At 41.0% G+C, this 25,324-nt stretch overlaps 1 protein-coding gene across 1 annotated transcript; it reads right to left on the bottom strand.

Moving 5' to 3' along the window:
* Positions 1-18,431: 18,431 nt before the first annotated feature.
* Positions 18,432-23,000, bottom strand: LOC129780638 (uncharacterized). The gene has a single exon (XM_055789135.1). The coding sequence runs from the start codon at positions 22,998-23,000 to the stop codon at positions 18,432-18,434; it is 4,569 nt and encodes a 1,522-aa protein (XP_055645110.1).
* Positions 23,001-25,324: the final 2,324 nt, after the last annotated feature.

Genomic DNA, 25,324 nt, shown 5'->3' with positions numbered 1-25,324 from the left:
GATTTTTCATCTGATAAAAGCATTGTCTGACTTTTCAGGGCATCCCCTTCAAATTCTTCTTTTATATACAAAAAAACAAAACGATATATGCACGTAAAACAATTTTTTTGACTCGATACAGAATTCGATTATATACAGTGAAAATAATTTGGAGACCTGTCCGCCCTGTACACCTAAAAACGTGTCGGGTTTCCTAGAACTCGTACAGAACGGTTAATTAAAAAAAAAACTATAACTATAGAACTATAGAAGCCTGGAAGCGCCAATCGTGCTTTTGTACAAATGAATATTAATATGAAGATTAATTACCTTTTTATTTATTTGTAGCTGTAATAACCAATCAATATCAATTTAGTCCCGTGGCGGTGTTGATTCATCGCGCTTAAAAGAGAGAGAGAGAGAGAGAGAGAGAGAGAGAGAGAGAGGTGCCGCAGCCGTCCTGGGGATCACTTTCTGCCTATTTGGGCGTCGTGCGCGGCTCCCCCAGTGGTCATTAGAGACCGCGACCGCGGCGATACGTGAATGCCTCCGGGGAAGGTCGTTGGACGTTTTGGACGTCGTCCCAGCGCGAGCGCGCTGACTGATCTCCCTTCTTCGGGTCCACACAAGATGAAAGTTTTGCAAAAGGAATACAACAGTAATAATAAAAACAACTCGCGGCGGCTGCCAGGTTCGCGATGAAACGAATCGTAAAATTCAATCGACCTTAAAGCGATCAGAATTATTTATGGGATTGTTGGAAAACAGGAGGAAAGGGAATCTGTTAGCGAGATCGAGAATAGCCGACGCTGAAACGCTTGTTAGATTCGATATTGTTTTTCGTGTCTTGGACATTAGCACGTCTGCCGCGCGACCGGTCGTTGTTCTGTATCTTGCCAAACGGTTCCAATCGTGGTTGAAAACTGCACAAATAGCGGGATGGGTTCGGTTTTTTTCTTTGCTGCTCGCGGAATATAGATTGAGGAAAAGGTCGTAAATGTTCTGACATTCAGAGCTATTTCGCTATCGAGGTTTTGTGGCGAAGAGTGAAGAAGGTGTGGAAGTTTTATCCTGGAATAAATATAAATTAGCTGTTTATATTGAGGCTCTCGCCGGAAGTTGCTAGAAGGATTGGGAGTCGTTTTAATGTGAACGTTGTGTAGAAGTAAAAAAAAATATTATCAGTTCTGCTTTGGCATTGAATCTCCTAATTAAGGATTGGACAGCGTTTGTAGCAGTTTGTGTATTATAAAAAGCGGTGGTATGAATCAGCCGGAACTCTACGTTACTTATTATCAACAACATTAAATAATTACGGCACCTCATGCCTCTATATAGATTCAATACGGGCTGGATATTTCCATGATTAGTAGTTATGAAATTTGCATTTATAGCTTCAAACTGAATCCATAACCAACAAAATAATAAATGAACTTTTTTCGATCACATACATACATTCTAAATCTAATGAACTCATTAAGGTATTACGTTCAATTCATGCCATGTTGACAAAATTTTCTAACATGGAAAACTTATTTTCATTGATCGAAGTGAATCCGTTACCCAATACCTATACTATACACTGCGTTTCATTACTATATAACCATTTCATTTTTCTGAGTTTTCAGAGATATGTAAGAAGTCGGTTGAATTGAAGTATATAGTGTAGAATACAATAACTATCTTCATTTTTAAGACTGACCATTTAAACTTCATTGTTGTGTTCAGGCGTGAAACATTCAAAAAACTAAAATTCCAGTGTTTTATAACTATCGAACCAGATGGAAAAAATTTCACTCCTTTACAGAATTAACATCAATTTTACATGAATTTTTTTGTAGGTCATATTTAGCTCTCAATCAGTTCAATCTCGTTCTACGCAGCGTGTAAGCTCTTCAAATCACTCATACTGCTTGTAAGCTGCATCTACTATTCGTACGATCACTCCTCATAAGTTCCTCATAGGGTTTTGATCTGGTAAACAAGCTGACCAGTCCGGAATCTGAAGTCCCTATTCATAAAATCATGCCATGACTTTCCGGATTTTATGAATTGATAACAAATTACAAAATGATTCTGAAGTACCTCGTAACACTTCTTACTGTTCATTCGTGTTGATGGTAAGCTATCTAAACCAGGCCTTTTAGAGAAAATTCTTCCCAAACCATAAAAATACCATCACTAAAGCTGCGGGTCCAAAAACTTATGTGGAAACCATGGGTTTTACTATTTCAGGAGAACATCTCTGATAAAAAGAAATTCAACTTGAATCGATTTTTTTCATACTGGAAGGACTTAGGGAAAGTGTCATGTAATTTTTCAACAAGTAACTTAGCAGGAGGCAATTTGATGGCTTGAGGAAAATTTTTTAAAACAGGCCTGGCTCAGATAGCTTTTCATCAATACGAATGCATAGTACAATGAAGTACTTCAGAATTATTTACTGCTGTTTTTGCATCAAAAACAATGTGATAACTGGTTAATTTGGCATCAATTAATAAAATCTGGAAGGTAATGGCATGGTTTAATGAATAGGGGCTTCAGATTCTGGACTGGTCAGCTTGTTTACCAGATCAAAACCCTATGAGGAACTTATGAGGAGTGATTGTACGAATAGAAGATGCAGCTTACAAGCAGTATGAGTGATTTGAAGAACTTACACGAGCAGTATCCCCTGCGTAGAACGAGATACACACTGCAACATGACGCAGCTTGGTCGAAACCACCCCGAAAGAGATTATCTTAACTGATTGAGAACTAAAGATGACCTACAAATAAGAAACATATGGTAATTAATGTAAACTTGATGTTAATTTTGTAAAGGAGTGAGAGTTTTTTCCATCTGTTCCTATAATTATAAAACACTGGAATTTTAGTTTTTTGAATGTTTCGCGCCTGAACACAACAATAAAAGTCTTAAAAATGAATATAGTTATTGTATTCTACACTATATACTTCAATTCAACCGACTTCTTACATATCTCTGGAAACTCAGAAAAATGGAGTGGTTCTATAATTATGTAACGCAGTGTACTATACTGACCTAACTTTGCAAGAAAATTTTCGTATTGCTATACTCTAGATAACGGTCTGATGATGCAATCGCTTCCTAATCCAGACAGCAGACAAAACTCAGTTGTAATCAAATTTGAATGTCCGACCCTTTATAACCGTGGTATAAATATGCTCATAATAATCTCATTATTATTCCGTTTGGTCTCCTTAATTATTATGCCTTCCTGTTATTATGCTTTCTCTGAAAACGATTATCTAAACGAAGATTCGTAATTCAGTTCAGTGCTTTGGATTGTGTGCACTATATGCTTAGTGTTAAGTCTTCTCTATATTGCATAATTTTTGTCTGGATTATTGAAAATTATATTGATTAAGATCCAGGCTAACGAGAAGAAATTACAGAACGAAATGTATGTAATGTTGAAAATTCAACCAAACAAATTGAATTCGTCGAAAATTTCGTAACTTTTAATTTTTTTTTTTGCGTAAACTTCATTATGCTAAATGATCTAAATGAGAATGATCCGATTTAGGTCAAATGTGCATCGATTTGTTTGATAACGTATTCCCTTTTCGAAGGTTTTTCGGTTGAAACATAACCTTAGCGAAATCTTCATTATGTTTCTTCTATTGTAAAAAGAATGAGAGTCGATTTTCATAAGGAAGCGTTAAAATAAAACTGAGTCAGGAACGGTGTTTTAAATGATTTATCCTCTATCGTCACCTATGGATACTACAGCCCTCTCCGATTATTTTGAAACTTGGGAATTATTATAGACACTACCTTACAATTCACAATTTTTCAATAGCATATGATCAATTTAAACTACGACTGATTTTTTATTAAAAAAGGCGTATTTAAAATCATTGGTCTTTCTTTTAAAAAAATCGTAACTCAAAACTCAACTGTCCGATTAATATGTGATATTTGACAAAGTTGTTGGTGAATTAATGAACTACAGTGATAGACATTCGTTTAGCCGCACTTGAAAAAAAAAACTTGAAACACTTACAAAACAACTAGGAATGTTCTTTTTATCGGGATACTTATTTGCTGTAGTGATAGTATATTTAAGTCACTTTTATTGAAAGGACGTGCGTCACAATCACACACACACAAGGCGGCATCGGTGGGTATAAACATTCAAACGTGGTTTTTTTCCCGAGACATACGTTTAGCCGCAGGGCATAAGAATCAGGTTTTCGCATAAGCACCAAGCCTTTATCTGTGTTTTTCGAAAAAAAAATACTTGGGAATGTTCAATTTACAAGGTAAATATTATATTAGATGTGCAACGTAAGAAGTTGGTCAGATTAGTGATTTACGTAGAATTTAAAGGAATGGCGAAAAGTATTCTATTGACGGAAGAGGGGCGGAACATAATAAAGATATTCAGTGAACAAAACTAATCGCTCGATCGTAACAAAAATTGGTCTATCTGAGAAAGTGGTACGGAATTTCTTTAAATAATGCCAGAAATATGGGATATAACGACCAACAAATGAGAACACCAAAGTTACTTTGCGTCTTAAAGGTTGAATAAGACACGAAGCAACCAGGAAACGATGTCCTGCTCATACATTAAGGCAGAATCGGTTGTTCCAGTAACGAAGAGGCATTTTGCGCGCATCTTGAATGAGTAACCAAACATCATGTGGAAGAAACCTCAAGAGAAGCCGAAACTGACCGCCACCCATAAGCAGAACCATCTCATTTTCGCCCGGCAATACATGGAATAGAAACTATAATGGATAAATGTTGTATTTTCCGGCGAAAAAAGTTCAATTTGGATGGTCCGGAATGTTACAGTTGCTATTGGTATAATTTAAGTCAACGGCAGGTCGTGAGATCGAAGCGAAACTTTGGGGGCGGAAGTTTGACAGTGTGGGGAGCCGTCTATTATCACAGCAAGCTTCTCATTTGTTTCATTTTCACCCGAATGAACTCCGAAAAGTATCTTCAATTACTGGAGGACGTTTTGATTGGCCATATTGAGAATAACGCTACCGAGGATGTCGTTCTTTCAGCAGGATTATGAATAGATCCACGTTTCCAAGCAATCGAAGGCATGGTTTGCCGAGAAGGACATTCCGCTTCTTGAATGACCTGCTGGCAGTCGATTGCAATCCCATAGAGAACCTATGGAGAATCTTGGCCGAGATGGTCTATGCAAACGGACGACAATTTGATAACATTTCCAGTCTCAAGGCAGTAATTCAGGAAGGTTGGGCTATAATAAATATGGCAACACTTCAAAAGCTGTCTGACTCGATGCCAAATCGAGTTTTCAAAGTGATCCGAAATGGAGGTGGACATGCTAAATATTAGCTACAGATTGGACTCTAAATTTGCCGCAAAAATTTTCTTTTATTGAAATTTTAGGATGCGGCAAAACGAATGTCCACCCTGATTCCACATATTTGAATTACTTAGAAAACAAAAAGTGAATTTATTCTTTGTTTAGAATGAATTCGATGAAAATAAACAATAATCGTCTTTTATGAGTAAAACTGTACAAAGAATTGACTTATTTTTAAAAATATTGAGGAAAAATAGGATGCGGCTAAACGAATGTCTACCACTGTATTTAGAAAAAATAATATTTTGAATGCACTGTTTAAAAATTTACTCAAAATTAAAAACATTTATATCTCACATATAGAAATGAAGAAATGAAGAAGAAGTCCTAGGGTAAATGATCTTGGTTTGTCCAATTTGGGGTGTTTTTACGCAACTAGTAAATGTAAATCGATTTTCTACATGAAAATCACACATAATCGATACGAGTTTGGGTTTGATGAAAAGCCCCAAGTCTTTAGTTGCTAATACTACCATAAGGTGTTGAAATTATTCAAATTTTTATGTTTTTTTAACGATTTTCCTTAAAGAAGAATTATGATCATGGTTTGACCACCTCTGATCATGGTTTGCCCAAAAAAATTATCATGGTTTGTCCGGTTTTAGAAATCTCAATTTTTGAATGAAAACATTCGAATTCACAATTAGATGTTGCATTTATCATTGCTTAAGTTTACTGTCATCATATTGATTCATTCATAATGTAGGCTTTCTTAAGAATATTGCATTTTATTGGGTATTTTAGAAGTGTTCACCTCAACACAATCAACACAGAAAAACCATACTTCTGCTATGCGCGAAGCACACCATAAACAAACATAAACAAACTGCAGCGCGCCAAGCGGTTGCCATAGAAATCAGGTGGACAAAACAACATTATTGAATTGGACAACTCATGATCAGAATTGAGTTCATCAAAATGCGTTAATTTAATGGTTTAGCTATGTAAATCCGATACAAATGGTGAGCAAGCATGATGTTTACAATATTTATAAGTGTTGTAATCCAGAAAAGGTCTGAATACGTGCCAAATAATCATCTGGTGATCGACTAAACGTTAGCTTGAATGAGTGGCGCATTGACACAAATAGAAGGTGTATTTTATAATCCTTTAAAACATGTGATTTCGTAAAAATATACTATCAAACTACTATAAATCATGTAAAAGGCAATTTCATTTATATGTTTCGAAACATTCGAAGGCCTTATTTGACACAGGAGCGCTGAATTAGAGCATTCAAAAAAGTGGGCAAACCATGATCATATTTTCGACTGGACAAACCAAAATCATTTACCTTACGTCAAAACATCGAAAGGGGAATGTTTTGAGATATGACTTTTTTTTTTATAATAAATTCAGTTTTCGATTAGGATTTTTAACAGTGCATTTAAAATGTTATTTTTCTTCGTTAATTTTCCAACAACATCGTCAAACATCATATTTTAGTCAGACATCTGGATTTTGAGTTACGATTTTTTGAAAGAAAGATCAATGTTTCTGAATACGCCCTTTTGAAAAATCAGTCGTTAAACAAACTGGTCATATGATGATAAAAATTGTAATTTTAGGTAGTTTCAATCACAAGTACCGTAAATCGGGGACAAATTGATCACGATTTTCAGAAAAAATGTAAATATTTCCGAAATGTTTTGTTTAATCTATACCGAATTATTTTCAAAACCAGTACTGGTGCCAAGGTCACAAAACGTTATGAAATGTTTTGTTGAAGAAATTCCTTAAACCTTAGTTTAGAAAATTTTTAGCGGAAAATTTCAAAACTCACATTTGGGATAAAATTCATCAATCTATTATTTTCATTATTTTCTAGTATAATATGCACGAATATGTATAGAAATTCACTGATTTACTTACCTATTGTTATATAAATGATAATTCAAGGGATACCAAATCTGATTTAATCCACCTTAAAGTGTAGTCGTGACTTTCTCATCGAAAGTTTGAGCTGCAGGTCTTCCAGAGACCTTCAGGATTTTCCTAATGTGACCATAAACCCTTGAAACGGTCACCAATGAGCTGGTAATGACAAATCATGAAGATCGATATGTCGTATGAAGTGATTTAGTTCTGGTCATAAAGTGGTCACTTCCCCCAGAAACCTTATCCAGAACATATCCGGGTTACGTCAAGTATGTTATATAAGCTTGAATTCATCACAAACGAGCTATTTTTGAAAAATCATGAAGTTTGATACTCCAAATGGCAAGTTTGTTTTGTTGTAGGTTTTGGAATTTGTGGCCACTGAACTTGTTCCCTTCATATCTTCGGAACCCGTGGACAAATTCCAATAAACCTATTAAAGGTTCTCAAATGAAACAAATAAGGGGTTTGGAATGCAACTTGTCGCGTCCAATCCGGTGCAGCCGCTTCCGAGAAAACTGAGCTGCAACATCGGATGTCTGGTTAAAAAAATGTCTTTCATGGTACTTTTTTGAGATATGAAGGGAACAAGTTCAGTGGACCACTGGCGAAAAAAAACCTACATATGATTATTAAACGTGTCATATAAAACAGGTTTCAGATTCATTTGAACAAAACCTTAAAAAATTACAGTTTGTTTCCATTAGTAGTTTTGATCAGTTTTACCCCGGTGATCAATTTGCCCCCGGATGATGGTACCAAGTTTAAAGAAAATTGGATAGGGTCAGAGGTCGACTGATGTGAAGTGGAATTGCTCTTCTTCATATTCTTATCCTTCTATCGTATACAATATGTTGTGCATGACTTAATTTTCAAAAACCACAAGTTGCGACATGCAGCTTAAAGAACACCAAGTTCCGACGCGCAACAGAAAATGCAACATGTCCCTACGTACAGCAGGAAAACTAAAGGAAATCGAACGGTGATCTAAATCGGAATCATCAGGTTTTGAGGATTTTCTGCGTGGGACTTTTACAAGCAAAACATTGAACGTAACGAAAACTATTTTCTAGAGCTTTTCTAAAGCTACTTCAAATTCAGAGAATCACTGTCTTAAACTGGGTCAAAGTAGACCCCATTTGCTCGTTTGTTTTCGACGGCATGCACGATCATACGAAGTAACCCTAGGAATTTAGGTCTGGTGAACTACGAGGCCATTTGTTTATGGCCAAAAAGACGGTCAAATATTCCCGATACCAGTTCTGAACCAGATTCACAGTATGAGAAGACGCTCCGTCCTGCTGAAGCACTGATCATTATGATCATTATGATCATTATCATTGTCGTACAATATTTTCATGTTTGGTTTTACGATATTCCTCAAAATATCCGTTTTATGTATTATATAGCGTTAATTTTAACACCTTTCTAAATAAAAAAAAAAACAAGTGGTAGTTTGTCGCGTCTTGTCCATCGTGTCGTGATAGTAGGAGAGTTGCTCTTCCGTACCGTTTCTTCTTCAAAGCTTCCGAAACTCCATGAACATGACGTTTCTTAAATCTTAAAACCGGTCTTCCAACGAGGAGGCTTCACGTTATCTCCTATATTCTGTCATATTTACCGGTAATTTGTAATTTTAAATCTTCCCGCTGAGAGTTTATCAATTTTTTTTTAGTTGGTACTACTGTCAGAGGTCCTAATGTCAATTTCGAGCGTGATCTGTCGTTTAGTTTGTTTACAGTATCATTATTAACAAGTTGACTTTTTTTGCTCGACGATTTTTGATATGGATAATTCAATTGGTCAAAGATATTGTGTGAAATTTTGTGTTGTAAACTAAATTTCTTGTGCCGATACGTTGAAAATATTACATTTGCTGACTCAATTATGACGAGAACATGCCATCCCTTCCCTTGGAAATTTTCGAAGGTTAAACAATCAAATTTTTGAGCGTTTTGAGGCGGTACAGGAAAGATAAAAGGGGAAAAGGGGGGAATTTGGACCACCTAAGAAAATCGCCTAATATTTCCAAACCAACACGGTCTAAATAAAAATGGCACATTGTATACTAAGCAACACTTATTTTCTCTCAATCAATAATGTTTAATCATTATATTAGGCTGTCAAAAAAGTCCTGCGGTATTTCCGTGAGGTGTCGTTGTAAGCGCGTAGTTCTAGTTGTATTCATTGTATCGAGTCATACTATAGCTTGTTGGAAAGGCATTTTTGCGCGCTATAATATAGTCCTTGACAGTGTTTTGTTTGGTTAAGTCGTATCGAGTCATTGTATCGAGTCATACTATAGCTTGTTGGAAAGGCATTTTTGCGCGCTATAATATAGTCCTTGACAGTGTTTTGTTTGGTTAAGTCGTTCGTCAGTTATAGTGTCGCAAATATGGAGCAAAATAAAGAGAAAATCCGACATATTTTACAGTACTACTATGACAAAGGCAAAAATGCATCTCAAGCTGCCACTGAAATTTGTGCAGTTTAGGGACCCGATACAGTTTCCATTTCCACCGCACAACGATGGTTTCAACGTTTTCGTTCTGGTGTAGAGGTCGTCGAAGATGCGCCACGCTCCGGAAGGCATGTCGTCGAAAATTGCGACAAAATCGCTGAATTAGCCGAGAAAGACCGGCATAGAAGCAGCCGTAGCATCGGCCAAGAGCTGGGGATAAGTCATCAAACCGTTATTAACCATTTGAAGAAGCTTGGATTCACAAAGAAGCTCGATGTATGGGTGCCACACACGTTGACGCAAAAAAACATCTTTGACCGTATCGACGCATGTAAATCGTTGCTGAATCGCAACAAAATCGACCCGTTTCTGAAGCGGATGGTGACTGGCGATGAAAAGTGGGTCACTTACGACAACGTGAAGCGCAAACGGTCGTGGTCGAAGCCCGCTGAAGCGGCTCAGACGATGGCCAAGCCCTCATTAACGGCCAGGAAGGTTCTGCTGTGTATTTGGTGGGATTGTCAAGGAATAATCTATTATGAGCTGCTTCCCTATGGCCAAACGCTCAATTCGGACCTGTACTGCCAACAACTGGATCGCTTGAAGGTAGCACTCATGAAGAAGAGGCCATCTTTGATAAACATAGGCCGCATTGTCTTCCATCAGGACAACGCCAGACCACACACTTCTTTGGTGACGCGCCAGAAGCTCCGGGAGCTCGGATGGGAGGTTCTTTTGCATCCGCCGTATAGTTCGGACCTTGCACCAAGAGACTACCACCTGTTTTTGTCCATGGCGAACGAGCTAGGTAGTCAGAAGTTAGCCACAAAAGAGGCCTGTGAAAATTGGCTATCCGAGTTTTTTGCCAATAAGGAAGCGAGCTTCTATAACAGGGGTATTATGAAGTTGGCATCTCGTTGGGAACAAGTCATCGAACAAAACGGCGCATATTTGACTTAAAACAGATGATTGTAACTAATTTTATGAACAAATGAAAATTCAAAAAAAAATACCGCAGGACTTTTTTGACAGCCTAATATCAAGTTTTAAACTACCAAATATATCATAAAATAAAAGAGATGATTTTTGGACATTAACATTTGATGCGGGGTGATTTGGACCGTCTGTGGGGTGATTTGGCCCAGTGTGTGTTTCATCGATAAAAACATATTTATGTTTATGTATTTGTAATAATGTTATAACCAGTAACAGTGTTCTGGGATCGATACCAGGTTACTAGGGCAGATTCCAGACCAGAAAAATCAATTTTTTCACTGTTGTTCGAGCATTTTCAAACACTTTCGATGCTTAGTCAAAGAAAATCCGTTCTTGGTGGCCTGTTTTGCTCTTTCAAGCTCCTTCTTCTTCCAACGTTGTCTACCCATCCTCTTTTTGTAATTCAGCGACGTCTGGAATCAATTATGGAATCATTTATTGTTATCAAACTTACAGTTTCGCTGCATCAAATTGTTCCTCTTCTGTAGGCGAATAGAACTTTACTGCACAATACGCGAAAAGTTTGTTTAATCAGCGTGAAAAACCTTAAAACCACGATCGGAAAATTCACATTTTTTGACAATCAAAGTGCTTGATGTGTTCAGGCTACCATTTCCATCCACCTGTCGAATTTTACCAAAGGTTTTTTACGTTAGTTACATACGGTTCATTAATAAAAGAAGATGACATTATAAAAAAAATCCAAGTTGAGCCGTACTTTCTGAGATAATGGGGTGGTCCAAATCACCCCGTATGTCCAACTCACCCCGTGTTGCCCTATATGTATTCGTCTTGTATTGAATTGGCGTGTATCCGCCCAATGCAAATCAACAATGACTAATCAATATATAGATCGCAGTCCGGGAAAAGAGCTTGCCATGTTTTGGGGATAGCATTTATTAAATATAATTTTATTTAATGCACCAATATAACAAAACAAGTCAATCGCCATTCACAGTAGAAATGCAACACTTTCTTTCACCGCTCCCATTTTTCTCATGACATGGAATTTATACCATACACAGCACTATACCAGTTGTTTCTTGGTCACTGTCAAACTTTTCGTCGTATTACTTACAACAGATTACCTGTTTTTCGTTATTACTTTTCGTACACTTCATTTACGAAAAACGGCCACGGCAAATCAGAAACAATACACGTCGGTGTGAACTTGACCACGCTCATTGCCTCTACAAGGGGTCAAGAAAGTAAAACAGGTCTCGACTATCACTTTTAAGATAGTGAAAAGCTCCCCGGCATGAACTAAGTGTACATTTGATAAAATCGCTCTGCACAAGCCGCTCGGCAAATAAAAATGTTACACAAATTACACTGATATTTGGTGTGTATGTCTGGGATAAAACCGTTTCTTGTTCCATTTCAAAATGTAGGGGGAGAAGGGAAATTAATGATTTATTCTTTCAGCTTGGGGAATATCTTCATTGCTTTCTGATAAACATAGAAGATGAGAGAAGAAGTAAACCGGCAGCAGAAAGCATGTGAATAAACAATTGGTCATCTCAGCATGAGACCCATAACAAAAATGGATTTATTTATTTGTTACTAGCTGACCCGGCAAACTTCGTCCCGCCCAAATTTTGTTTTTTGTTATCAATACCTTCAAACATTCACGTTTTCTTACTAAGCGCAAGTTCATGAGTCCAATCGCAGAACTGTTCATTGATTGATCTTCTAATCGACCCCGTTGAATTAACCTTTTACTAAAAAAATCCTAGTACTTCTACCAAAACTCATCATTATAATATCAGATTATTTTTAGACACAATTCTCGTTCAAGATTTTTCAACCACTTGCAAATAACATGTTTCTCCGTTACATGGAATAAATGTTCGATGCAGAAAATATGATAGAATGAAGACAGACCCCTCCACTCTTCACCCTTAGAGAGAGGGGAAGAGTGTCTATTCAGCATGGAAACGTTTCGTGCCCCCTAAAATCTTCACATGCCAAATTTGGCTCCATTTGCTTGAATAGTTTTCGAGATATGCAGAGATTTGTTTTTCATTTGTATGACATCCCACCCTAAGAGAGGGAGAGGAGTATCGAACCACCATAGAAACAGTTATTGCATCCTAAAACCTCCACATGTCAAATTTGGTTTTGTTTGCTTGATTGATTCTCGACTAATGCAGAAATTTGTGTTTCATTTGTATGGCAGCCCCCCCTTGGAGAGGGGGGTGGAGTGTCTAACCACCATAAGAACATTAATTGCACCCAAAAACCTCCACATGGCAAATCTGGTTTCGTTTGCTTGATTAATTCTCGAGTAATGCAGAAATTTGTGTGTCATTTGTGTGGCAGCCATCCCTTGGAGAGGGGGGTGGAGTGTCTAACCACCATAAGAACGCTTACTGCACCCTAAAACCTCCACGTGCCAAATTTGGTTTCATTTGCTTGATTAATTAGGTATTACTTGCGTCATTTTTATTAGTAGTACTTAGTTGAGATTTCTATGAATGATAACGCGCCTTAAATGTATTCTGAAGTGGCAAGCTCTACACCCAAACTAACGTTGGCTGAAAACATTTCATCTTTCGCAGAAATAATGCCATTTCGTGTGCTGATCCTACAGTAAATGCGCAAATAATGAGTTGTTTTAATAGCTTAAAAAAGGTTTGTATGTATGGAAGCAGACACCTCTTTCTTTTTTCTTTCTTCATTTCATTTGGGATTGTGCAAAATAATGTCCACGCGATGTCAATGGGGATCGAACCAAGGCCGGCTGGAATGCAAAGCTGTTTCATACGACCACGCTATCCATATAGCTACTAGTGCTGTTATACACTCTGTCCAACTTCTATAAGACCACCCTGATTCTATTTCGTTGCAACACAAACAGTTAGAATTTCAACAAGATGCATTCATATATTATTGAATGCTTAGAATTAAGTATATTTAACCTCAATTCAAAAGATTTGTTTGTTCATTTATTGTGCTTAAATATGATAATTTCAGCTGTCCAGTTTCTATAAGACCATTTTAAAATTCATAAGTATTATCAATGAAAAATTTAAAACGATCGATTGATTTACATGTCAATAATTTGGTATACTGGAATACTATTTACAAAATTCTGCTGAACGGATTTCTCGGTATTTTTCCATGTTTCCGAAATTGCGACCTTGAGCTGTTCAGTCGTGGTTCAGTGTAGATTTTGCGTACAAGGATCATCCTAAGATGTTCAACAGGATTCAAGACTGGAGAGCAAGCCGGACAGTCCAAAAAATTATGTTTTTGGTCTTCAATCCATTGGATAGTTTCCTTGCTGATATGAATAGTAGCATTGTTTTGCTGGAATGTGATTTTTTGAGACGATATGCACGCAAAAACGGCAGGAGAGAGGATTCCAGAACATGTATGTAATCCTTGAATGATGTGAAAGCTATCGTGAGCTTTCCGGTTGCACAGAATACCGCCCAAACCATGCACGAGCTTCCACCAAAATTCTTGGTTGAAAAATACTGTTCCTTCTTCCGTAAATTACGCCAGTACCCGTTGAAATCATCAAGACCATCCTAATTGAACTTTTTTTTTGTCAGTGAAAGTAACCTATACATTGAAGAACTTTTCATTACGGTATATAGCAAAATGTATTCTTTTGGAAACATTGTTTGTCACAACATACCCTGTCCCACTGTCTGTTCATGTGAAGTTTGGCAAAACTCAGACGTTTTCCGATGTGAGATGGTGCAAGATGAGAAGCTTTAACATTAAAAGTCCTCTTTATGTGGGGATTTTTTACCAAGATTTGATGAATTGTCACCCGAGTAACATTTAAATTGAAATATTGCTTTATTTGCATAAGCGATTTTTATGTATTCCAAGCTGTTCTAGCTATTTCCCGCTTATCCCTGTCAGAGTGTTCGTTTTACGTGGAGCTCTCTCCTTCATACTGTAGTCTTAAAGATTCGCCAAATAATTGAGCACTATTTGATGGGATCGTCCAATGCGACGAGCAATCTCTCTGATACCAACATTTTCTTGATGGAATGCATCGATTTGTCTTTCTTCTCTCTCCGTGAGCACTTTTCCCTTAGGCATTTTCCAGACTTATTGAACAAAACAATTAAAACAGCGGAATATGTAACTGGTCTTATAGAAACTTGACACTTGAAAAATATAAAAAAACATTTCATCAAATATTAAAAACATCACGCTCAGCGCTTGCACACACACATATGAAAATCATGCGGTGAATGGTTGTCACCAATACCTACACACTAGAATATAAATTGAAGCATTGTTTGTTTACAATGACACAAAGCAACAAGATCATCAGAGTGTATAAAAGCGTGATAATATTACACCTCATCATAAAATAATATGTAAACTCAACGCAAAGCATTTTGCAAGCATTTTCAATACTGCTAGCGTGACAATGGGCCAAGCTAAGTCAGCTGCATCCGCTGTTCCTGGTAGCATGTGTGACTTGAGTCTGCCGGTCATAACCGAGGAAATATTACATACTGCAGCAAAGAAATTAAAATCGTCCACAGCTCCCGGACCCGATGGAATTCCAGCTATCGTATTCAAAAAGTACATTGCAATTCTAACTACGCCACTGTGTCGCATATTTAATCTCTCACTACAACAGAAGGAAATTTCTACGCTCTGGAAGGATGTTCCCTGTTTATAAGGAAGGTGATAAACATGACGTGCGCAATTACAGGGGAATCACGTCTCTATGTGCTGGCTCTAAGTTGTTCGAGACTATCATGTACGGTCATCTATTTTCTCAATCAAAAGCTTGCATCTCCACGGATCAACACGGATTCTACCCGGGTAGGTCAGTGACAACAAATCTGCTCCAATTCACTTTCGAATGTATTAACCACCTGGAGAATGGCAAACAAGTTGATGCCATCTACACCGATCTGAAAGCCGCCTTCGATAGAATTGACTTGGTGCCTTGGCTGCTTATGTGGACTGGCTCAAATCCTACCTTTGCGACAGGAAGCTTTGTGTTAAGATTGGTTCATATAGTTCAACATGGTTCTAAAACTATTCCGGCGTCCCGCAAGGTAGTAACATCGGACCACTACTATTCGCACTCTACACCAACGATGTCTCAGCTCTATTGGGTGTTGGTTGTAGACTGATGTATGCTGATGACCTCAAAATCTATAAGGTAGTCGACAGCCCAGCTGACTGCGTTCACCTACAATGTCTGTTAAATCTGTTTGTCGAATGGTGCAAAGTGAACAACATGATGCTAAGTATTAACAAATGCTTCGTGATAACATTTTGTCGCTCTGCCAATCCGATCCACTGGGAGTACAAAATTGATGATATAGTTATTGAACGAATGCATGCTAGGAGTTCGGCTTGACTCTAGGCTGACCTTCTACGATCATCGCTCCATAGCCATTGATCGTGCCAATAGACTGCTAGGACTTATCATGCGAACAACTGAAGAGTTCACTGACAAAACGCTCAAAACGCTCTACTGTTAGTTGGTTCGATCAATCCTTGAATCCTCGTCAGTGATTTGGAATCCCTATCAAGCTATTTCGATCGACAGGATTGAACGCATACAACGACGATTTGTTCGTTTCGTCCTGCGCTTGCTCCCTTGGAGGGATCACATTAATCTCCCTCCTTATATCGATCGGTGCCGCCTGCTGGGAATGGACACCCTTGAACAACGACACTCTGTTCAACAAGCAGTCTTTGCAGCGAAGGATTTGAATGGAGAAGCTGACTGTCCCAACCTACTTGCAAAAATGTCACTGAACGCTCCCACCCGGATTCAACGACGATATCTGGATCAGATGCTGGCTGTTCCATTCCACCGCTCGCTTTTCGGTTACTTTGAGCAGATGTCCACTATAACAAGAGCATTCAACGAAGTGTCACATTTGCTTTATTTCGATATGTCTTCGACAGTGTTTGGACAGAAAATCCTTCGCTCTAGACATCCTCCACATCATTAGGTTAAGTTATATTCATTAAGACTATGAGTGAGATGGATTAATAAATTAATAATAATAATAATAATTGTTGCTGAAGATTCGGATTCCCCGAAGCAAACTTGATTTTTGCTCAAAGTTAGCTCGAAGCTGTAAACATATTTATTGTAATTTATATGCTTACAGAACAATGGACAATTACTTACTTTTAATCTTCACAAATAACAATAAACAGCAACAAATACAATTTCACTTATTCTGCGTTTAGGAAACTTTGCATGCAAATTTTAGGGTATTATAATAACTTATGTGTTTACTCTGTGTATCCTATTGTTGTAATTGAACCTTTTTTCCTTTGTGTGGAATTCACTATTGTTTTGTATGTCTTGTGTGTAAATGTTGGCAATGCATGCGTTAGGCGAACGGTCGAGGGGTCTTTGCTGTTAGTTGTAATCCTAACATTCCCCCCCTTGTGTCGCCAGAACTCCTGCTTCGGCGTCACATTCTGCATTCACATCGAGAACAGCTAGTTTGATGACCGGTCGTGATATAATGCCGCCGGATTCCGTACATCAGCCCTTCGTACTGTACCATCTTTACCTGGATATGTTCGTACCACCCGACCCCTTAGCCACCGATTCCTAACATTATTGTCGACTAATACAACTAGCTCACCCTCTCGTATAGGTCTGATATTTTCGAACCACTTAGTCCTTCGAGTAATGGTTGGGAGGTATTCGTTGACCCATCGCCGCCAAATTTGATCAAGCGTGTTCTGAATCATGTTCCAGCTGTTTTGGATTGCGGCTTTTTCGTCCACAGGAGTCTTGATCGGCTGTCGTACCCCTGATGAGCTGAGGAGGAGGAAGTGGTTTGGTGTGAGCGACTCGTGTTCAGCGGTTTCCAGCGGGACGAAAGTGAGAGGTCTTGAGTTGACCATGAACTCCGCCGCAACGAGTACAGTTGCGAATGACTCCTCGTCGAGTGTGCGAACGGTTGGGAGAGCTCCCAAAGCGGCTTTTACTGAACGCACCATCCTTTCCCAGCATCCCCCCCATGTGTGGTGCGGACGGCGGATTAAACCGCCACTGAGTCTGGGTGTCGGTGAACGTGCTGCTGATATCCTTATTGATAATTTTAATTTCCTTCACTAGCTCTCTACTCGCACCGACAAAATTTGTCCCGTTGTCTGAGTAGATTTCAAGTGGAGCACCTCTGCGGCCGATGAATCGACGAATCGCTTTCTTGCAGGAATCCGTCGATAAGTTGGCTGCAATCTCCAAGTGCACCGCCCTGGTTGTCAAGCAGGTGAATAAAACGACCCACCGTTTCAGGGAACTTCTTCCTGTCGGTGGTCGGATGATGTAAGGTCCAAAAAGATCAATTCCAACCATAGTGAACGGACTCTGGCTTTTGGAAGTGGTCCCATTCTGGGTGCAGCCGGGGCTGCCTTATACACTCGGCACCACATACATCGTTTCCTCACCAATCGCACCTGTACTCTCAGCTTCGGTATATAGAAACGCTGCCTGACTTCGTTTACTACTGTTTCATCATTTGCATGCTGGAATTTTCGATGATACCAGTCCAGTAGGAGGTCGGTTACCGGATGTCCTCTAGGCAGGATGATTGGGTTTCTGGTGTCGTAGTCAACGAAATCTGCTTCCTGAATACGACCGTCAACACGAAGTACGTTGAACTCGTCGATTGCTGGAGTGAGTTTTTTTCAGGGGACTATTTCGATCCAGTTTACGACGATGTGTTGGGTCCGACTGAAGATTATGTTTGAACACTGCCACTTCATCCGGGAATTCATCGCTCTGAGCAATTCGCCATAGACACCGTTCGGCGTTCTGCAGCTCCTCCGTAGTTAACGCGTCCAACTGCAACGGTTTTTCTCTGATCAACCGATGAGTCGATGAATCGCACGACGTAAGCCATGCTCCGTAGTAGTCGTTCCAACCGAGAAAATCGCTCTAACTTTACCACTTGCTCGATAACGTGATGTTTATGAACAAAAGCTGAACGAAGTTCCTCCGCTGTAGTGCTATTTTCTTCTCTGCAATCCCTTGGCCATTCGTGTTCGCTGTCATACAGAAATTTAGGTCCACGATACCATCGGCTGTCTGGATCAAAAGATGGTCCTTTTCCCCACTTAGTGGCTTCGTCAGCAACGTTGAGTTTTGTGGGCACCCACCGCCACTCCTGAACGGATGACAGGCTGAGGATTTCATTAACTCGAAAGGCCACGAATTGTCTATAGCGACGAGCGTCCGATTTAATCCATGCGATGACTGTAGAGGAGTCGCTCCAGAAAAAGGTGCGTTGAATTTTGAGCGAATGCTTCTCCTCAATCGTCTTCCGCAAACGAGCCCCAAGTACTGCGGCTTGCAACTCCAATCTAGGTATGGAGAGGGGTTGGAGTGGAGCGACTTTCGTCTTCGAAGACACCAGAATACAACGAACACGACCATTGTCCACAACGCGAAAATAGGCTGCTGCAGCGTAGGCTTCCTCGCCAGCGTATATGAAGACGTGCAGATTCAGGGAGTTATAGCAGTCAGGGTTGTACCCTGGGAAATAACAGCGATCGACTTTGACTGTATTCATCTTGCGGAGCACAGAAAGCCACTGTTTCCAACGGCAGAAGATTTCCCAGGGAATTTTTTCATCCCAATCGATTTTGGACCTCCAGACATCTTGAACAAGAACCTTCCCGTGTATAACGAAGGCTGCCACGATACCTAGAGGATCAAAGATGCTCATTGTAACTTTTAGCATTTCCCGTTTAGTCGGAATTGTTTCTCCTGATACTATTTTCAGCAGGTCTTCCCGGAAACTGAGCGCAAACGAAAATACGTCTTCTTCCGGCAGCCAGATCATCCCAAGGAGTCTCTCTTTGTCCATTTCCTTGTCGGTAGTGAAGCATTTTACGGACTTAGGATTCATTTCGCCGATTTTTTCAAGCACCGTCTTCTTGTTCGACAACCAATTCCTGATTTCGAAGCCAGCCTTTGAGTGAACTTCCGCTACTTCCAATGCCAACTTAACAGCCTCCACGTCCGTATCGACACTATCCAAATAGTCGTCCATATAGTGATGGTGCTTGATTGCGATGGCTGCCCTTGGGTGGTCGACTTCGTTTTCCTCAGCGTTCAGGTTCATTGCAAATATAGCTTGTGTTGGGGAACACGACGCGCCGAAGATCGCAACATTCATCACCATGACTTCGATTGGCATCTCTGGATAGTTTCTCCATAGGAACAGTAACGCGCAACGATCTTCCTCCCGGATAAGAAGTTGATGGAACATTTCTTTAAGATCTCCAGAAATTGCCACCTCACGTTCACGATACCCGAACAATACAGACAGAAGCGAAGTTAGAAGATCTGGGCCCTTTAGCAGCATCGAATTCAATGAAATACCTTCGACTTTGGCTGCAGCGTCCCAGATTACTCTCACCTTGTCCGGTTTTCTGGGATTGAGAACTATACCGATAGGGAGATACCATGTGCGACGTGGATCGAAGCGACTCAATTCCTCGACGGTTGCTTTGTGTGAATAGCCTTTCTCCAAGTAGTCTGACATTTGCTGACGAACTTTGCTGTACAGTACAGGATCCCTGGACAGCCGCTTCTCTAAGCACCTCAACCTCTTCTCCGCCAAAGGTCGACTATCAGGTAATTCTACTCCATCATACTTCCATATCAGCCCTGTTTGAAGTCTTCCACTAGTCGTACGCACCGTGGTCTCTTCTAGGATTCTACGAGCTCGTTGTTCGTCGACTCCTTCCACCTGAGGGACAAGTGCTACTCCAAGGCTTTCAACGGAGAAAAAATTCTTCACGTAATCATGCAGATTTTCGTCGACTGTCTTCGCACAAATGTGTAACTGTCGATGCTGCATATTGCCTTCAGTTCCACGCTGACTTCCGTAAACTGACCAGCCAATACGCGTTTTCGTCGCTATCGGTTCATTTGGTCGACCTTCGCGAAGCTTGAGTGTAAACAACAAGTGTGTGTTGTTTAAGCCAATTAGAACTCCCGGTGCTGCTGCGTCAAAACTCTGTACCGGCACGCCTTCGAGGTGTTTGAATCGTGAAGACATGTCGCTGAAGTCCAAGGACTGTTCTGGGAGTCCAAGATCTTCCACAGTATACGCCTCGCCAAGTTTGAAGCGCTTGTTGCTACCTACTGCGGAAATCTGGAGTTGTATTCGGTTTGTATCTGCAATTTGTTTCTTCACACCCCCCGTCCACTGAATGCACAAAGATTCCGATGGGCCGTTCACTCCAAGTTCATTAACCAACGACTGTTCAACCAGAGTGATTGATGAGCCGTCATCGAGAAATGCCAATGTGTTAACCTGGCCATTTTTCCCATATAACGTCACCGGAAGAACTCGGAACAATGTAGATGAGCTGACTTGACGATGAACCGTAACAGTCGCGTTCGTTGACTTTTGGGTTGATGATGTTGCTGCTAACGGGCAGTCCGAATGCAGAAGACGGTGATGTTTTTTCTGACAACCGTTGATCCCACAGGCTTCTCCTTTGCAAGGCCACCGAACGTGTGGCGTTAGACAGCGACGACAGAGTTTGTATTCTTTTACCAGTTTCCACCTATCGTCGAGAGAAAGTCTTTTGAAGGACAGACATCGTGCCACCTGATGAATTCCAACTCCACATGCCAGGCACATATTGTTTCCTGTTGTTTGTTTGTCTGAAAAATGATTGAATGCGTTCTCGTCACGTTCGCCTACTCGTTCATTTGAAGTCGTATGAGAGTTCACGTAAGCTTTCTCGTTGGATCGGGAATCCTTCGATGGTTTCTGCGAGAATGTGCTGAAACCGGTTACACTGCTAGTGGCTGATACAATCTTCCCCATGTATTCGCCGAACACACTGAGGTCGATCATCGGCACCTGCTCCTGGTGTAGCGCCCAACTAAGTTTAACATTAGCCGGCAGCTTATCGACCAATTCTTGCAACAGCATGGGGTTCGACAGGTGTTTCTCCAGCCGGATCGCCTTTAGATGTCCACACAGATTTTGCACCGCAAGACCGAAGCTCACAAGCGATTCGAGTCGGTCCGCCCTCGGTGCAGGGATTGCTCGCACTTTCGAAATCATGTTGTGGATGATATGTTCGGGTCTCCCAAACAGAGTTTGCAGCGTTGATATCACTTGAGGTATCGTTGTGGGATGAAGTAGAAAGCTGCTAACCGCCTCTCTGGCACGACCTTTGAGACTTCGTTGCAAACGAAGTAGATTCTCCGAATTTGAATAGCCGCATACCTGAGTCGAGTGTTGATAGCTACTGTAGAAGAGTGGCCAGTCCACTGGGTCTCCGGAGAAAACAGGCAAGTCCTTCGACACGACTTGCCTGGCTGCCAACTGCTGGGACGATGGGACAACTTCTGCTGACAAAATTTCACTACTCGACATAGGTGGATTTATCACAAATGAACTCGGGACAGACCAATGGTTCGGTGGACCAGACGCAACATGGGGGGACGGCAATATTGGAGGAGTTTCTGTTATATTGTAACAGCTGCGATCACCCATAGGGGTACTGATCGGCGATGGGAAACCATTTTCAATAAAAGAATGACACAAATACGAGGGGCTAGTGTTTATTTGAGTGTGAGGTAAATTGTTTGGAATCAAATTCTGAACACTCACCGGTGGCATGTTGGTACGAAGGGGTACGGGGGTGTTACCTACTGTTCCTGCTGGTCGGTTGTTCGCTACCGATGACTGCACATTTATCACTGATGCTGCTCGCTGATGAAACCTTGGACACAATCCATCTGGAACAAATTCAGTCCCACTTAAGTGGCCGTCAACCATCTGCTGCTGTCGATGAAAATAGTTCTGCTGCAGGAACCGCTGCTCGATTGTCCTCAGCCGCTTCAGTTCGTTCTGCACTGCAGCCATCTCGTTCTGTTTCCTCTCCTCAATGAGCGCCTGTTCACGTTCCCGCTGCTCTAGTTTCGCTTTCAGATCAGCCTCTTTCGCTCGTTGATCCTCCAGTTCTTCTCGCTTCTGAAGCTCCATCTGCTTCATCTGTTCAATTAAATCCAATTCACGATTCCGTCGTATATCATTTTCCTTCTTGTGCTCTGCCTTTAAATCCTGAAGTCTCCGAATATTGTGAGTTTCAGACCGCCACTTTTCGTACAACGTCTCATTCTTGATCACCTTAGGAATGACCCCCGTTGTAGGTTCCTCTAAGAACTCGTAGTAGGTTCGAACGTTTACCGGTGATAACGGAGGGTAGACAGGATCCTGGAGTAATATACGTTCCACAGCGTGTGCACCTTCATCTCTTTGGCCAAGCGAGTCTTCCATAGTTATGCTACCAGTGGTCTCGACATCCATTACTGCGGCTAGCTGGTCCGCTAAGTTGAGCATACGAATATTTTGTCCACCAGTGGCTTCTTTTGGAGTGCGCGGAGTTGATTGTTTGAGGACCCACTCCTCAGATCGTCGTTATCTTCATCCCCTTGACTCAAGATCTCATATTTACGGGCAATGAATTGCCGTTGCCGATCAAGTGTTTCTCGTCTAGCCCTTTCTTGGAGTAATTTCTCCTGCTCGACTCGTTCCCGATGAATTTGTTCCTCCAATTGTCTCTCTTCCTCCAACCTCTCTAGTTCACGGGATATTCGTGTTTGTCGTACACTGTGGGTACTCAAGGCACTAGAAGAGGGACGAATTGGGGCAAAACGGATTGGTTGAATGCATGTTGCGCAGACGAATGGTTCCATATGAACTGTTGTTGAATTCACATTCGCACATGAATAATGCCAATAACACAGACAATCTCGACATCGCACCATTGGTTCACTATTGTTCGGTCGCTGACATCCAGCACAATCGAACGCTTCTGCGCGTTCATTGTCGGAAGATAACTTAACGCGGGTGTTATCTTTAGCTGGATCACGCAATAGCGCTTGGTCGCTGCCGATGTGGAGGTTTGCTTGTCGCTCTCGCAACGCCCTCGCTTGGGATCTCGTTTGACGAACGTTGGACCTCCGATGCATTATTTCTCGACCATAAAACTTCGAGATTTTGTTGCTGAAGATTCGGATTCCCCGAAGCAAACTTGATTTTTGCTCAAAGTTAGCTCGAAGCTGTAAACATATTTATTGTAATTTATATGCTTACAGAAAAATGGACAATTACTTACTTTTAATCTTCACAAATAACAATAAACAGCAACAAATACAATTTCACTTATTCTGCGTTTAGGAAACTTTGCATGCAAATTTTAGGGTATTATAATAACTTATGTGTTTACTCTGTGTATCCTATTGTTGTAATTGAACCTTTTTTCCTTTGTGTGGAATTCACTATTGTTTTGTATGTCTTGTGTGTAAATGTTGGCAATGCATGCGTTAGGCGAACGGTCGAGGGGTCTTTGCTGTTAGTTGTAATCCTAACAATAATAATAATAATAATAATAAAGTTAGTTAAGCCTGGTGCACGTGTCTCGTAGTTCCCATTGCGACCTTTAGCCTCTGCCCAGGAACTCCGATCCCTACCTTCACGAGGTACTAGCTGAGATGCGAGCAACCCTTGGAAAGATCGTTTAACCAACCCCGGTGGGACCTTGGGTCGTATGCAAACAGGGAAGGGGGACTAGTGTAGCGTCTGTTCTCCATGTTAGGAGCGGCCCACAACAGCGTCTGTATTCCAGGTTAGGAACGGCTGAGATACCGTCCTTCAGGCAGGTTGAGGACTCTAAGAAGCAACCTGTGCCAACCCGTGTTTTCCCGGGAAAAGGAAAACTACCAATAATGCAATTGAGAAATCGGAGAATTATAGTAATACGATCGCCTGAGGAGGGCCCCCGGACTGGAGCTGGTCCTGGAACGGGCGTACATGCGAGCGGCCAGCGGCTAGAGGAATTGGTGCAAGAGCGGACCCCTAGTCATCGGGCTCAGCCCGTAAACCGAACGCTAAACAGAACCCGCAGCACAAGAAATCACAATGGCAATGCTGCACCTGCAAATGATGCTGCGATTGGACGACGTCAGTCGCTCACATTGACAGGCCGCCAACGGCAACGAATCATGTGGACGAGAGAGATGAATGAATTCGTGATTCGAGCTATTATGTCTGCACAAGATTGGAGACGGACATGTCCGGCAGACCAAGAATGCTGGAAATGTTCAACGAGCAGTTCCCACGATTTGCCGGCCAACTAGATCGGAATAAGCTCTACACACGGAGACGAGCGATTTTGTCACACAACATGCTGTCCCCGGCTGAAATAGAGGCCATCAAGTTGGAAGTGCAACGAGAACTGCGTAGAGAGAGTGGAAGATCGAGCGATATGTCGAGAAGGAGCTCTGCTAGGCTGAGTGCATCGTTCGCTAGTGAAAGGCGCGAATCTATTGCACCACCACCGGATCCAGTGGATGAGCCTAGAGGACAAGAGCCGGCAGAGGATCAACAACGAGGTCAATTAAAGAACGAATTGGCTTTCCACATGGATGCAGCAGTGACCCAGTTTTACGGAACGGACCCCTTAACCCGACACAAGATTCCGAAGTTGCAGTATTCCCACCGACTAACGAGTGCCGTCCAAGTACTCGACCAGGAAGTTTTACCTGTGTACCTGGAAGTGGTAGAGAATCTAGAGGAGCTGCAATTTATCGTTTACTGTGGAACTGTAGCTGTTGTACGGACGTTAGGAA

Source organism: Toxorhynchites rutilus, chromosome 1 (assembly GCF_029784135.1).
Source record: "Toxorhynchites rutilus septentrionalis strain SRP chromosome 1, ASM2978413v1, whole genome shotgun sequence".
Lineage (NCBI taxonomy): Eukaryota > Metazoa > Arthropoda > Insecta > Diptera > Culicidae > Toxorhynchites > Toxorhynchites rutilus.
Note: the sequence above shows the minus strand (reverse complement) of the source record. Positions and strands in the feature narration are given on the sequence as shown.

Coding starts and splice junctions, on each gene's coding strand:
- LOC129780638 (XM_055789135.1), bottom strand. CDS start 23,000: ATGGATGTCGAGACCACTGGTAGCATAACTATGGAAGACTCGCTTGGC.